Genomic DNA, 12,705 nt, shown 5'->3' on the forward strand with positions numbered 1-12,705 from the left:
AAAAAAAAAAATTCCTGGACTAAATTGTTTTTTCTTAGACAAATTATATATATATGTATATATATTTCATAAGAATTCGTGTTTTTGAACAAATATATTCTCATCAAAATATATGTATTTTCACACTATATGTTACGTTTAATTTAAGCATGATAGTGATGAAAAGAAAAGATAAAGAAAATGCTACAAATATATATTTTTAATTATAAAAGAAAGACAAATCAATTTTTTTCTCTTAATAAAAAGACAAAATAATCAAGAGTCATTGGATTTAGAAGGATAAGATTGTATTTTTGCTTAAGAATGACATGACATAATCTTTTTAATTGGTGATGTGTCTGGGTGACATAGTATGCCACCTAAAATTAAGGTTATAAATCTTAGACCTTATTAAGGCCAAGAATTATTTTCTTATTACAATAAACATGAAAAGAACGTTCGAAGATAATAACCATAGTCTCTACAAAAATTATGTATTGTGACATGCATTAGTTAAGTAGCAAAGAGTGTTTTTCTGACTTAAGACATGAAATGAGAAAATAAAGACAAAACCGACACCATGCGCTTACAAGTTACAACATCCATTTGAAATTTACTTTTGCAAAACATGGGAAGTTCAGCCAAGGATATTGGAGCTGAGATCAGTCGAAAGAAAACATGCACTAAGATTTGAGGGTGGGCACATGATCATGATTAATAATGATAGAAAAGGAAGGCATTGCAGAAAGGAAGAACAATTAACTGATTAAGGGTCAAAAAGGATCTTTATAGATTGAATATTATTTGTACATGTTATTGTTGATGATGATGATCAAGGAAAGACAAGCAATTAGCTTCCCGCTGCTTAATTTTGACCATTTTTCCCTACTCAAGTCTGATATTGTCGAAAGTATGTCTGTGTGTACATGTATGGTATATCATACACTGTCTTTATGTATATACGCTTATTGATATGTAGAAAAATGAATTCAAGTTTCCCGGGATTTAGAAGTCCCAGTTTTGTTTCATAGAACTGGTATACAATATCATCTTCTAGTTCTTCTGGCTTAGTTCTGAGCTTTTGGATCTTGTATGATTTTTGTAACTGCAAAACCTTTAACAAATGGAAAATAGGCTAGTAAGTAAGCAGCTAATTATCAGAAATAGCTTTCGAATCTAGCATATGAATCGATGCGCAGAAAATGTTATAGTAGAGACGGTATGGTTTTTCGAGTACTATAATTAGTTTGAATACCTGTTGAGTTGGTGCTGTGTACGGTCCCTGCCAACAGATTGTTTGAGACATCCCTACATTACAATTTGCACATAACTCTTTATCAGATAATGAAGGTTAATGCATGCAACATATGAGGAAATGCGAGGAAATGAAAAGTGCTCAATTGGAACCGAGTGTACTCACAATACGGTCAAGTTGCCAAAACGAACAAGTTCAATGACCTCTAATGGTAAAGCACCGGTTAGACTGTTCTTGTTTAATTTCCTGGAAAAGTTAAGCTTGATGGTTAGGAAAACTGATCTGTCTGATCAACTGATATAAACGATTCAAAGAGTAATGCAACATAGAATCCGCAAATTTTGTATAGGGTAACCCACAGAATTTGTAAACTAGTCAAATTGCCAAGAGATGAAGGAATAGCCCCAGTTAGATTATTGTGAAAGACCCTCCTGCAAGTAGAAGAATAACGTACAGTTAATTATTCGGAAACAAAAAATATACATAAGCAAAGCCGAACTTGAAATGAAGAGAAGGCATATATGTACTTACAAATATCTTAATGAATTCAAGTGACCTAAGGTCTCTGGAATTGGTCCCGAGAGTTGGTTCCGGTACAAGTCCAAGCTGACTAGTTCTTTTAAGTGACCAAGTTCCGATGGAATAGATCCATAAAATTTGTTCTGGTATAACTCCCTGCAGTGCCAATGGTTAACTAACATGCGCATCTTAAATTCACATCTTTGAAGTTTCAGAAGATAAGCAGAAAACGAAGACGATCTTACAAGTATTGGAGGTTGGTTAAGTTTGCAAGCGCAGGGATAATAGGTCCTGATAGTCCAGCATTGCCAAGGTCCCTTCATATTTACACATATATAGACAATTTCCACTTTTAAATACAAAACTTCCAATTTTTTAGGCTAATCAGTGAAACTTAACTAATGAGCTCATATAAATGTTGCTAAAACCACTTACACCCTTGTAACGATGTTTTGATTGTTGCAGGTAACATGAAACCAGGGGCATGGATTGTGGGATGTCAGGTTCCAGCTAGCAAGGACATTGTAAGGATCCACCAATAAGGTCTTCCAGGAATACAGAATATCACCTGCTCATAATAAGCAATCAAAACATCCTCAAGCCAACGAAAAATCGCATGTTTAACTAGCAAGTCCAACCAGTACTGATGCTCAAGTTGAAAGGTACATTTGCTTACCTTCCAAGTTACAATCCACAGATGCAATGGCAACTGCAAACAGAATACAAAGCAAAACTCGAGAAATCATCTTGCACAACTATAAGATCGATGGGAGTACACAGAAGAATAACCGAGGATCTCTATAAATAGTACAATAAACCAGCACTGAAATATGATAGCTAGTACAAAGGCAGACAATGTGTTCTTGTGAGTATGGTCAAATGAAATGATCCAGTGAAGGTTCTATGTGGTGAAAAGTCCACAATTAACTCAGGACTCGTCTAATGAATACAAGTCTCAGTGAGTTAAGGTCAACTAATTCTGTGATAAACTATATGAATGTGTGTGGCTTGTCTGTGCAAATTTCTATATTGTTCTAGAACAAGCTTATCATATTACGATATCAGAGATTTATTTTATCAAAGTCTGGCAAGGTTCGTTGGGTTTACATTCAGAACTTTCCGCCCCTCTCTATTCAACTCGACTACTAGGAAGAATAAAAAATAGTTGTATGCATTGTGCTAATCTTTTCTCTGGAAAAATGATATAAATTACAGAAAATATGTGTACTGAGGTAAGAATTGAATCTGTTGCATCGACTTATCCCTGGGCAGAAGCTTCTTCCAACCTACCAATTCCTTACTTGACTCGTAAGTTATTCGTGCTAGCTTATTGTATATATTAATACAAATGTACAAGTCTACAAGATTGATTTAGCAAACTAAGTACCTGAACTTGATAATGTCTATTGTCATTTTATATGGTTTAGGGTGCTTCTTAATTCAGCTATAGTAATTTATTAGTCGTCTCTGACATGTGGAGTTCATCATTTTTTAGGTTTTTGGGGGTTTAGAATCCTAAAATTTGTATAATTGCAGTAGCAGTAGAGTATTGATCACTTCTCCACCAAGTTCAGAAGTGACTTGGGAGCTTGTGGATCTTGTATTGTTCTGTTAAATGTAAAACCGAGAATGTTATATGCATCTGTTGAAACTGTTTATGGAAATTTAGCTGGGTTTTTTTTTTTTGTTCATTTCCAATAAAACTCTGTACCAGATTGACCAAGATGGCCGGTCACATTCCAAGTGGGTCTAGAAAGTAAGAGGAACTTTATTTAAGAGCAAAATAAAAATCAAATGAACAATATATAAGCTTACATGTATGCATAAAGCTTACATGTACAACTATACAACATGTCTCAATTTTTATTTGAAAATCTTCTTGTTCTTGTTATTCTTCTTCTTCTACTGGTTTCTGAGCTCTTGGATCCTGTACTATTTTCGTAACTACAAAACCTATACCAAAAACAGAAATGGAAATTGACAAGAAAGTAATTTGTAAACAGCCTATTGAAAAATTAGCATTCAAATTAAACATGTGAATCAATAAACTAGAAAGTATTATTGTGTAGGTGTAGAATGTTTACAAGTACCTGTTGAATTGATGCGGTGTACGGTCCCTACCAACAGATTGCTTGAGACGTCCCTGCATTGCACATAAATATATGATAAGACAAGGATGCCTGCATGTAGAATATGTTTTTGTGTGACCTGAAGCAATGAGAGGCCCCCAATAATTCCGACCAAGTATACTCACAAAATCAATAATTTGCCAAAACGAACGAGTCCAATGACCTCCACCGGTAGCACACCAGTGAGCTTGTTTCTGTTTAATTGCCTAGAAAATCAAGCATGGACACTAGCTGATCAGTAAGTGAACAAAATAATTAAAATATAATTTACAAAGAATTATGGGAAACTTACAGAAGTACAAGACTTGTCAGATTTCCAAGAGAAGAAGGAATAGCTCCTGTTAGATTATTGCGGAATACCCTCCTGCAAATAGAGACCACATATCTGAGTTCAAAGTAGCAAACCTAATGCTGTTTTTTCAGTGTAGATCATAACAATCATAGCTAAAGTTGATTCTTAAATATAGGCATATTCACTTACAAAAACCTCAAGGAACTCAAGTGTCCCAAAGTGTGTGGAATTGTTCCGGAGAGTTTATTCTTGTACAAGTCCAAGCTGACTAGTTTACTCAAGTGACCAATTGCGGATGGAATAGGTCCAAAGAATTTGTTTTCATACAACTCCCTGCATTGCCATTTGCCGATGATTAGTTTACGCCTACTATTCTACTAATATGTGATTCATAGTTCAGCTCGTTGAAGTTTCTGACATAGATAGAAAGGATGGCCTTACATGCAGGTTAGTCAAGATTCCGAGCTCAGCGACAAGAGGTCCTGAAAGTCCAGCATTGCCAAGGTCCCTTCATATTATAGACAGATAAATGCTTTCAAACTTAAGATACCAAATTGCCAATCACGTCTAAATAGTGAAACTAGTCTACCAACAAGCTCTGATCAATGTAGATAAAACCACTTACAGTCTTGCAACGCTGTTTTGACTGTCGCAGGTAACGTGAAACCAGGTGCATGGATTGGCCAAAGTCGGATCCCAGCTCTGAAGAACATTGTTAGGGTCGACCAATTTGGTTTTCCAGAAATAAAGAGCATCCCCTGTGCGTGATCAAGCAAATCAAAATATTATTCAACCAACACAAACCGCATTCTAATTTGTAAGTCCGATCAGTAGTTTACAGCCAGTTTGCTCACCTTCCGAGTTGCAGTCCACAGATGCAATGGCTGCTACAAACAGAAAACAAAGCAAAGCTCGAGAATGCATCTTGCACAACAACAAGGTCAGAATAGAGGTAGCTCAACTCGTTATTCTTAGCAGATGAACTGAGATGCAGAGAAGATAAACTAGCATTGATTTATAGTTACAAACTGGTAGTCAACTGAGTATTAAATTTGTGATCACATGAAATAATAATTGAAGGTGGCTGGCTTGCGAGGCTGCGAGAAAAAGTCAAGTTAGGATTAGTCTGATAAAAAAAACAAGTCTTGCTATCATTTAACGTCGAATAATTCTGACTTTCTGAGCTAATCCAAACAGAACTCCAATCCAGCCGGCACTCAACCTCTGGAAAAAACTTATATGATGAAGTCTTGGGAAACGAAGATTAGATGGAAAGGTTAGGGAAGAATCAAACTCCTATGATGAATTTGAAGTATTCAGAACTATACAACTAGAAATGAATAAATTATAACGTCTAATATTCCTTGTTTGTTACAACTTGAAACGACAGAGAATAGGACAGCTCTGTTTTCGGAGGTCAAACAGATGCCTCCGAAGAAGCTATTCTTGAACGCTAGAGGCATCTAGTTCTATAGAAACTCTCTTCCCCATTTCCCTTTTTAATTTTGAGAGATAAAAGGGGTTGTGTTATATTCACAACTGAATAACACAGAGATAATAGAAGAAACAAATAACATTGGACTTCCATGGAATAAAGACTTGCAGAATTTATACATTTGCCTTGCATAGAAAGTAAAAGAAATATTTACAGACAACAAGCTAGGAGAGAACCCACCCATCGCAACATTATCTAACCATCAGGGGCTTCAGTAGCCTTGACAAATCGACCCTTGACTCGCTTCCTAGTATCAGCTCTTGCCTTCCTGGATTCATATCTTATGTGCTTGTCGTATCTATTCAGAAAATGGTAAAAGTCATTATATGGTGATGGTGGGTAAGCGATAGAGAGAAAAAGGAAGCCAAAAGACCAGTCACATACCTTCGGTTTTTCTTCTTCTCTTTGTAACGCAGCATAGCATTGCCCCTGTTTTGCGCAAGCAGCTCCGTGCTAGCCTTTGTTCCTACCGTCCGCAGACTGTCACTTCTCATTAGGAAAGGTTGTTCCGTAGTGGCAATGTTGCCTTTGTCTTCACCAAAAGCTGACCCTGATGATGGCCGGCCAATAGAGATGTTGTTGCTCTCAGATGTTGCTGGCCCCTGACTCACTGCTGGGTTATTTGAGTTGATCTGCATTTTCAAATAACGAATGTCAGGCTATTCAGCTTTCCTTCACTATGAAAAAACAGTAAACGACCAAAGACATGAAGGATGATTGTGTACAGATGGATTGATGATATCCAATGTCAATAAAAAGTTTCTTTTTTTTCACATGACACCAATGCCAATTTGTATTGATCTGTTCACTCCAAAACCAAAGCCATTAGATACTACAACGCTGTCAAGATTCATTGAGCGAACTAGATACTTGAACTCGACAAAAGGTTACATAAGGCTGTCAATACTCAATAGTATATACAATGCCTAAGGGAAATGAAAAGAAAAAATAACTGAATACATGAACAAACAAAGAAAAGGAAACTTACATTGAATTTGATATCCTCTTGTCCAATAGAACCATTCATCTGGTACATATCTCCAAACACTTTTGTATCAGTCAAAGATGCTTCTTTCAGAAGATCACTAAAATTCTTAATCATGAATCCTGAACCACCTGAACCATATGAGACATCCAATGGAACTGTTTCGTCATGACCCCTCGACTTTCCTAGATTAAAATCCCATATCTGCAAGCCAGCAAGTTAGCATGATTATCATGGTTGCACCCATAAGTTAATGTTTCTGAAGTCTACATGAGACATGAAGGCCCTATAAGCATGGATAAATAGCCTCAGACTATACGATCTATACACACAAGACCTAACTAGTACACAACTGTATCGACTCTTAATAGGCTATGTTTGTTTGCTCTTATACAGGCCACTACACCAAAGCTTCAAAAATGGTAGAATACAGAGCATTGTGTTGCCTATACTACCTAATACCAATTGTTCACTAAAATTGAAGGAGATCAGTTCCCGATCATTATCTGAATTAACAATGTACATTACCATAAGTTAAAAGTAAGATCTTTCGAACTTGGTGGCCTAGTGTAGATCTTATTGTCAGCAAATTATCATTTGTCGAAATTGTCAAACTCTACATTCAGTCTAGCCATAGTGTAGAATTAACTATCAAAACTTAGCGGAACTGATAAACAAAGTAAACTGAGTAGAAAAGCTACCTGTGCGCTTTGAGTGTTCTGAGTGTTGTGGCCACCATGGGGGTTGGTATCCCACAACATATCTCGATCAACAATGCCTTCAGCCATCATAAGCAGAGACGTAAACGGCGCCGCTTGTTGCTGCAGCAACGGCTGCGAAACGGCGGCAGCAGCAGAACCTACATTCACTCCATCAACTCTTCCATTCTCCACATCAAACCCTTCCGCATTCACATTCACATCAACATTATTCTCATCACCATTTCCCTCCCAGCCATTATCACTATTCCTCGCCGGCGCTTCCAAATTCTCTCCGCCGCCATCGAAGTCCCTCTTGAGCAGCTCCACCAGCTGCTTCTGAATTCCCTGCTTGTGCTTCCCCAAGCTCCCACCAGAGCCCTGCCTCTTCGCCGGAGCCGCCTCCCCGGAGCTCCGGTACACGCCGCCGTTCTGGCTCGGCACAATCAGGTCCTGGAAGTTCACCCCGTTCCACGACGAGTCCATCTCCCCCCAGCGGTCCGGGTCGTTGACCCGACCCGGACTCTTGCGGAGATCTATCCCCCAAATCTCGGCGAGCTCCAGCGGCGTGGGGCAGCCGTCGAAGCCCTTAACCGGGGTGCGATCGTGTGCGGCGGAGACGGAGCAGTTGCCGTGGGCGTCCCAGTCGCAGTCCTGGCAGAGGACCAAGTTGTCGGTGGCGCAGCGGAAGGCTACGGCGTCGGAGGCGCAGTTGTCGCAGATCTGAGACCGCACGTGCTTCTGCGACAGCAAGTTGGCGCCGTGCACGTGCTGGTCGCAGAACAAGCACAGCTTCGCCGAGTCGGCCTTGCAGTACAGCACCGCCGGCTGCTCGCTGCAGAAATCGCACGGAGTACTCTCCCCCGTCGCCGGCTTCGAACTCACCATCTCCCCCCGAACCGGAAAAATTCAAGAGTTTTCTTCACAGAGATAGAAGATCGCCGAAACGGAAACCCTTGCAAGAAATGAGTAAAAGGGAGAGTGGAGGTTGGATTTTTTACTTTATTTTATTTTATATAATTTTTGTGCGCCTTAAAAGGGAAAAGGTGGATTAGAAGAGGCGAGAAGGAAATCTTTCTTACCATGTTGGGGAAGCTTTTAATTTAAAAAGTGGTTACTGTAAAAATATCAGGAAATATGAGAGGCCCTTTTGATATTTTAAGAACATGGTGACCTTTTTTGCTGCGGTGGCAGTCACATCTGGCAGTGGCCATGTTGGTAATTTACGTGTTCTAAATGCTAACCCAATCTCTGATTTTGTTTTGATTTGGAGGTGGGGATTTTAACTTTACGCGGGGAGAGTTTTAATGTGGCGGGACCCGGTCGGTTAGGTTGAGTTTTTTATTAGTTGTTTGACGAGTCGTGGCTGATCGGACGGTGGTGGTTTGGTCGTCGTACGGGTTTTAGGTCGGCCGGGGGATGTGAGGTCGGGATTGATGATATTGAGAATGGGGATGGGGGATGCATCAAGCACGTGAATATATTATCGGAATATTTACTTTATTTATTGTAATTTAGGGTTGAGGTTTTCTAGTAGTCGGTTCGTTTCATTAATAGAAGACTTATGGTAGCTGAACTAGCCGGTATTTCACTCTCTAAGATTGAAGTTTGAAGACGATTTTAAGTTGGTGATTGATATGGTGAATAGAGTTTACACCCCAACCTCAAGTCTGCTCAAGCTTGTTCAAGATTTAAGGTTTTGAGCATTTTCTTTGAGTTTATTAACTTTAAACATGTCTTTAAAGAAACAAATTTTGTGGCTAATATCTTGGCCAATATGGGACATAGGCTTTAACCATATGAGCCTTTGGTGTTGTTAACATTGTGTGCGCTAGAGTCACCTCTATTTAACGTCATTTTCTTTTTTTAATAAAAGAAAAAACTAAGCGCTATTTCATAAAATAAAATAAATACAAACCAAATAAAACTAGTTAAAGTACATATTTTTGTTGATGCAATGTCGTGTGTCAAGGAAAAAAAAATTGTGTGGCATTCAACTCTTGGATGACCAGATAGAACTCACTATATATGGGAGAAGAAACTACATGTTTATAACACAGGGATTGCAATGATCGCGGCAATCTGCTCTACTCACTCACTAGACCTTTTGTAACAATACTTTCTCAATGTTTAATTAATCAACAAAATAATGATACACAAATCATAATTTTACACTACAAAGAATTACATTGACCGTGACAATTCTTTCTTGACTAACTCACTAGATTATGTGAACTCACGGCATCTTCCAAGATGTCTACACATTGATGCAACTCAAAACACTCGGTGACACAAACTATGTATGCACATCGGCGGAGCTATGTACAGGCCAAGGGGTACCATGGCACCCCCCATAATTGTGTATTGAACATGTGCAATTAAGAGTTTTGATATAATCATAGTGAAAAGCTTTCGACTAATTTCTTTCCCAATTAAACCATAAACACCATTTGTTATACAGTACATTCTCCTACCTTAATCACCTCTTACCATATACTCTATCCATATCCCATCAATTCCATAAGGAATAACATCTTTTTTGTATATGTGCAAATACTTTGTAATCGATGAATTTATTTCTTTGTATATTTAATAAATACCAAATTTCATATTTTTCTTTTAAATGTCAGTCAATTTTTAAATTTAGTATATTATTACTTTAAAACTCAGCCAGTTTTATATATAATTCTGGGTCTGCCATGTGTACGCAAATGTTCTTCTTGAGATGATACATTAATTTGTAGCTTGCAATACCCAAACGAACTCAAGAGATGCAAGATGAATCTATATACAGGCTGCATCACGTACTGCATGTATTCTCAAAAGTGCTTTCAACATGGAATAAAGTACCTGAAAATAAAAGACCAGAGATGTTATCTTAAACAGTTCGTCCTAGTCTCACAGATGAAGTCGTTGATCAGGGAGTATCCTTTCAGTAAAACTATTATTGGTACCAATCTTTCGCGTTGTCCAATAGGAAAAAAGTCTAAGTGCATCTTCTCGATAGATTTGGAAGAATGATGAGCTAGCTCTACTAATTAAAGAAACAGCATGTTGCCCGTAATGATAAGTAAAATTGAGATCCGGTAGCAACAACCAGTATACATCACGATGAGGTTTTCTTGGTCATATCAATTCTTTGCCATTGCACACCCCACATTGTCATATTATGTGCCACTTCCTATAAAATGCTTACTCCACTGTGCTGTTTAGAGTGTTAGTAATTAGAAAACATCATCTAGGTGCTTCACCGATTCCTAATAAAGACCTCGTTCCGGCAATAATGAACAAAAAGAAACTACTGAAGATTAAACCAAACTCTCTTGATACCAAATTAATTTCATGTATGGATTAAAATCAAAACAATTTCACTGTTTCATTGTTAAAGAAATAGTACACTAGGAATATATTCGCTCCGGTTTCGTCGGAGTTGAGCAAATCCAAATCCTAGGGTTTTGGACGTAGAGCGGCGGCGTACTCCGGTCCTCTGTATGCGTATCGACGTCTTCGACGTCTATTCTTTCTCGGTTGTGCATAGCGGATCGTGGTTGGGTGATCTTCTCATCGACAGAGGAATCAGAGGGTGGGTCTTGGACTTGCATCAGTGATAGTAGGAGCAGAGGCGTGTCGTTTGTTGCGGCCGGCGAGACAGACTTGGATTCGGGAGGCGATCGGGATCGGTGTAGCGCCTTTGATTTGCCTTTGCAGTGATCTTCAATAGCGGCTCCTGTTTTTGGTGTCCCTTGGGTGGTCGGATCAGCGTTGCTTTGAGGTAGTAAGCAAGCAGCCATGTTTTGGAGGAGAGAGAAGCCACCAGATTGAAGTGGCAGAATGTGGCGTCTCTGGCAAACTTGGCGATAGCCAGACTTGGGAGAGAGGAGGAGTACGTTGGGCCTTTGGGCCTCACTCTTTGGGCTGCACCAGTGTGGCCTAGGGTTTTATTCCCCTCTTTTTTGGGTCAGGCATGTGCTAGGCTTTTTGGAGACGTGACACTTCTATAGTCCATGCTGTTGTTTGGTCAAAACTGGTTCACCGGTCTGTTGAGTGGAAACGTACACCAGGGGTCTTAGGCGTCATACTTATCAGAACTGTTGTTTTGCTCTCTGATAGCATAGATTTGGAGGTTTTTATTTGCTTTCTAAGTTTCATGTCCACATTTTTGAATGTAGTTTTGAGGTTGAATTTTCAATTCGTAGTTTGTAGTTTGGTTTAAGTTGTATTTTGCATTTGAGTAGTCTTCAGATTATTCATGCATTGACCGTTATGGTCGTTTATGATCAATGCTCATTGGGAGCAATCCTATTTACCAAAAAAAAAAAAATTTAATTTCATGTATGGCTAATAGCTAGCTTTTCCTACAATGAATTCTTGGACTCAAAATAAGAATCCAAAAGATAAGGAAAAATGACATATATTATCAGCATATATATCAAGTTGCGTGGCCTTTCCCATCATATGAATGCCAAGAAGATATGTGCTCGATCAGCATGCATGCAGCTGACACGTCCATGCTCCACAGCTATCTATGGTACTGTAATTTTCTTCTAATTCGAAATCAAAAGGCAACAGCCACAAACATGAAATAGATAAACATGAAGGATCTGATCGAGCTTAAGAGTCGACATAGCTAGTGGTGTGCTTTTTATGCGATGAAGAAGAACTTGAAGGATTCGAATCTGATAATATGTATAAGATGAGTGTGACAGCCCTTTACAAGTCAAAAGGCCTCTCTCCCATACTAGCGAGCTTCTCCACCATTGTCGACACTACACATGCATGCTGCTGCCACTCCTCGATTGAGAATGTGATCTTTCATGGTCTTTGCATTTTTTTCATGGTCTTTGCTTTTGGTTGATGCGAAAGATTGCAAGACGTGGACTCATGGTTTTCTAGTTAGTGGACATGTGGCTCCAGTTGAGATTCACTGCTCTCCTTTCGGAATTGGAATAATGAAGGGAAATGTATGGAAGAAATTATAACAACTCGATCATCCCTTTTATCTATCAACTTGAACCAGAAACCAAATAAAAATCTTTCAAGATTTTGTTCCTCTTTGCACTTCTCAGTCTCTCAAACCTTTAAGCAAGGTCAACGTCTTTTCTATCCACGAGCTACATGCTAAATTATATTAAAAAATACACGTGATAAAACTTAAAGTTAAAGATAATTGACGTACGTTAAATTTAACATAAGTTAATATTTTGATGCAAGAGTAAAAAGAACATCCACGTTTAGCTATTTCACTACATACCACGTAAATATACTTATTATATGGAGATTAGAAAAAAGTCGTACATCTTAACTTATCATGAATTTTAGATTGAACGACTAAATCTTTTCTTGATATCGTAAC

General features: G+C 38.5%; 3 protein-coding genes across 3 annotated transcripts; all 3 read right to left on the reverse strand.

The window, feature by feature from the left end:
- Positions 1-873: 873 nt before the first annotated feature.
- Positions 874-2,549, reverse strand: LOC101297030 (somatic embryogenesis receptor kinase 1-like). The gene is made up of 8 exons (XM_004310072.1): positions 2,430-2,549; positions 2,189-2,321; positions 1,999-2,070; positions 1,766-1,909; positions 1,594-1,665; positions 1,400-1,480; positions 1,235-1,287; positions 874-1,093 (listed from the first exon to the last, which is right to left on the reverse strand). Exons 1-8 carry the CDS (start codon positions 2,497-2,499, stop codon positions 1,047-1,049), a joined length of 672 nt encoding a protein of 223 aa, XP_004310120.1. The 5' UTR covers positions 2,500-2,549; the 3' UTR covers positions 874-1,046.
- Positions 2,550-3,641: 1,092 nt separating this feature from the next.
- LOC101311069 (somatic embryogenesis receptor kinase 1-like) lies at positions 3,642-5,098 on the reverse strand. Its single transcript, XM_004310186.1, has 8 exons — positions 5,029-5,098; positions 4,800-4,932; positions 4,611-4,682; positions 4,364-4,507; positions 4,175-4,246; positions 4,008-4,088; positions 3,844-3,896; positions 3,642-3,706 (listed from the first exon to the last, which is right to left on the reverse strand). The coding sequence occupies exons 1-8, from the start codon at positions 5,096-5,098 to the stop codon at positions 3,642-3,644; spliced, it is 690 nt and encodes a 229-aa protein (XP_004310234.1).
- Positions 5,099-5,477: 379 nt separating this feature from the next.
- On the reverse strand, positions 5,478-8,328 carry LOC101297318 (zinc finger protein CONSTANS-LIKE 14-like). Its single transcript, XM_004310073.1, has 4 exons — positions 7,356-8,328; positions 6,658-6,858; positions 6,054-6,301; positions 5,478-5,967 (listed from the first exon to the last, which is right to left on the reverse strand). Exons 1-4 carry the CDS (start codon positions 8,238-8,240, stop codon positions 5,865-5,867), a joined length of 1,437 nt encoding a protein of 478 aa, XP_004310121.1. The 5' UTR covers positions 8,241-8,328; the 3' UTR covers positions 5,478-5,864.
- Positions 8,329-12,705: the final 4,377 nt, after the last annotated feature.

This window comes from Fragaria vesca, unplaced genomic scaffold (genome assembly GCF_000184155.1).
Source record: "Fragaria vesca subsp. vesca unplaced genomic scaffold, FraVesHawaii_1.0 scf0513160_u, whole genome shotgun sequence".
Taxonomy (NCBI): Eukaryota; Viridiplantae; Streptophyta; class Magnoliopsida; order Rosales; family Rosaceae; genus Fragaria; species Fragaria vesca.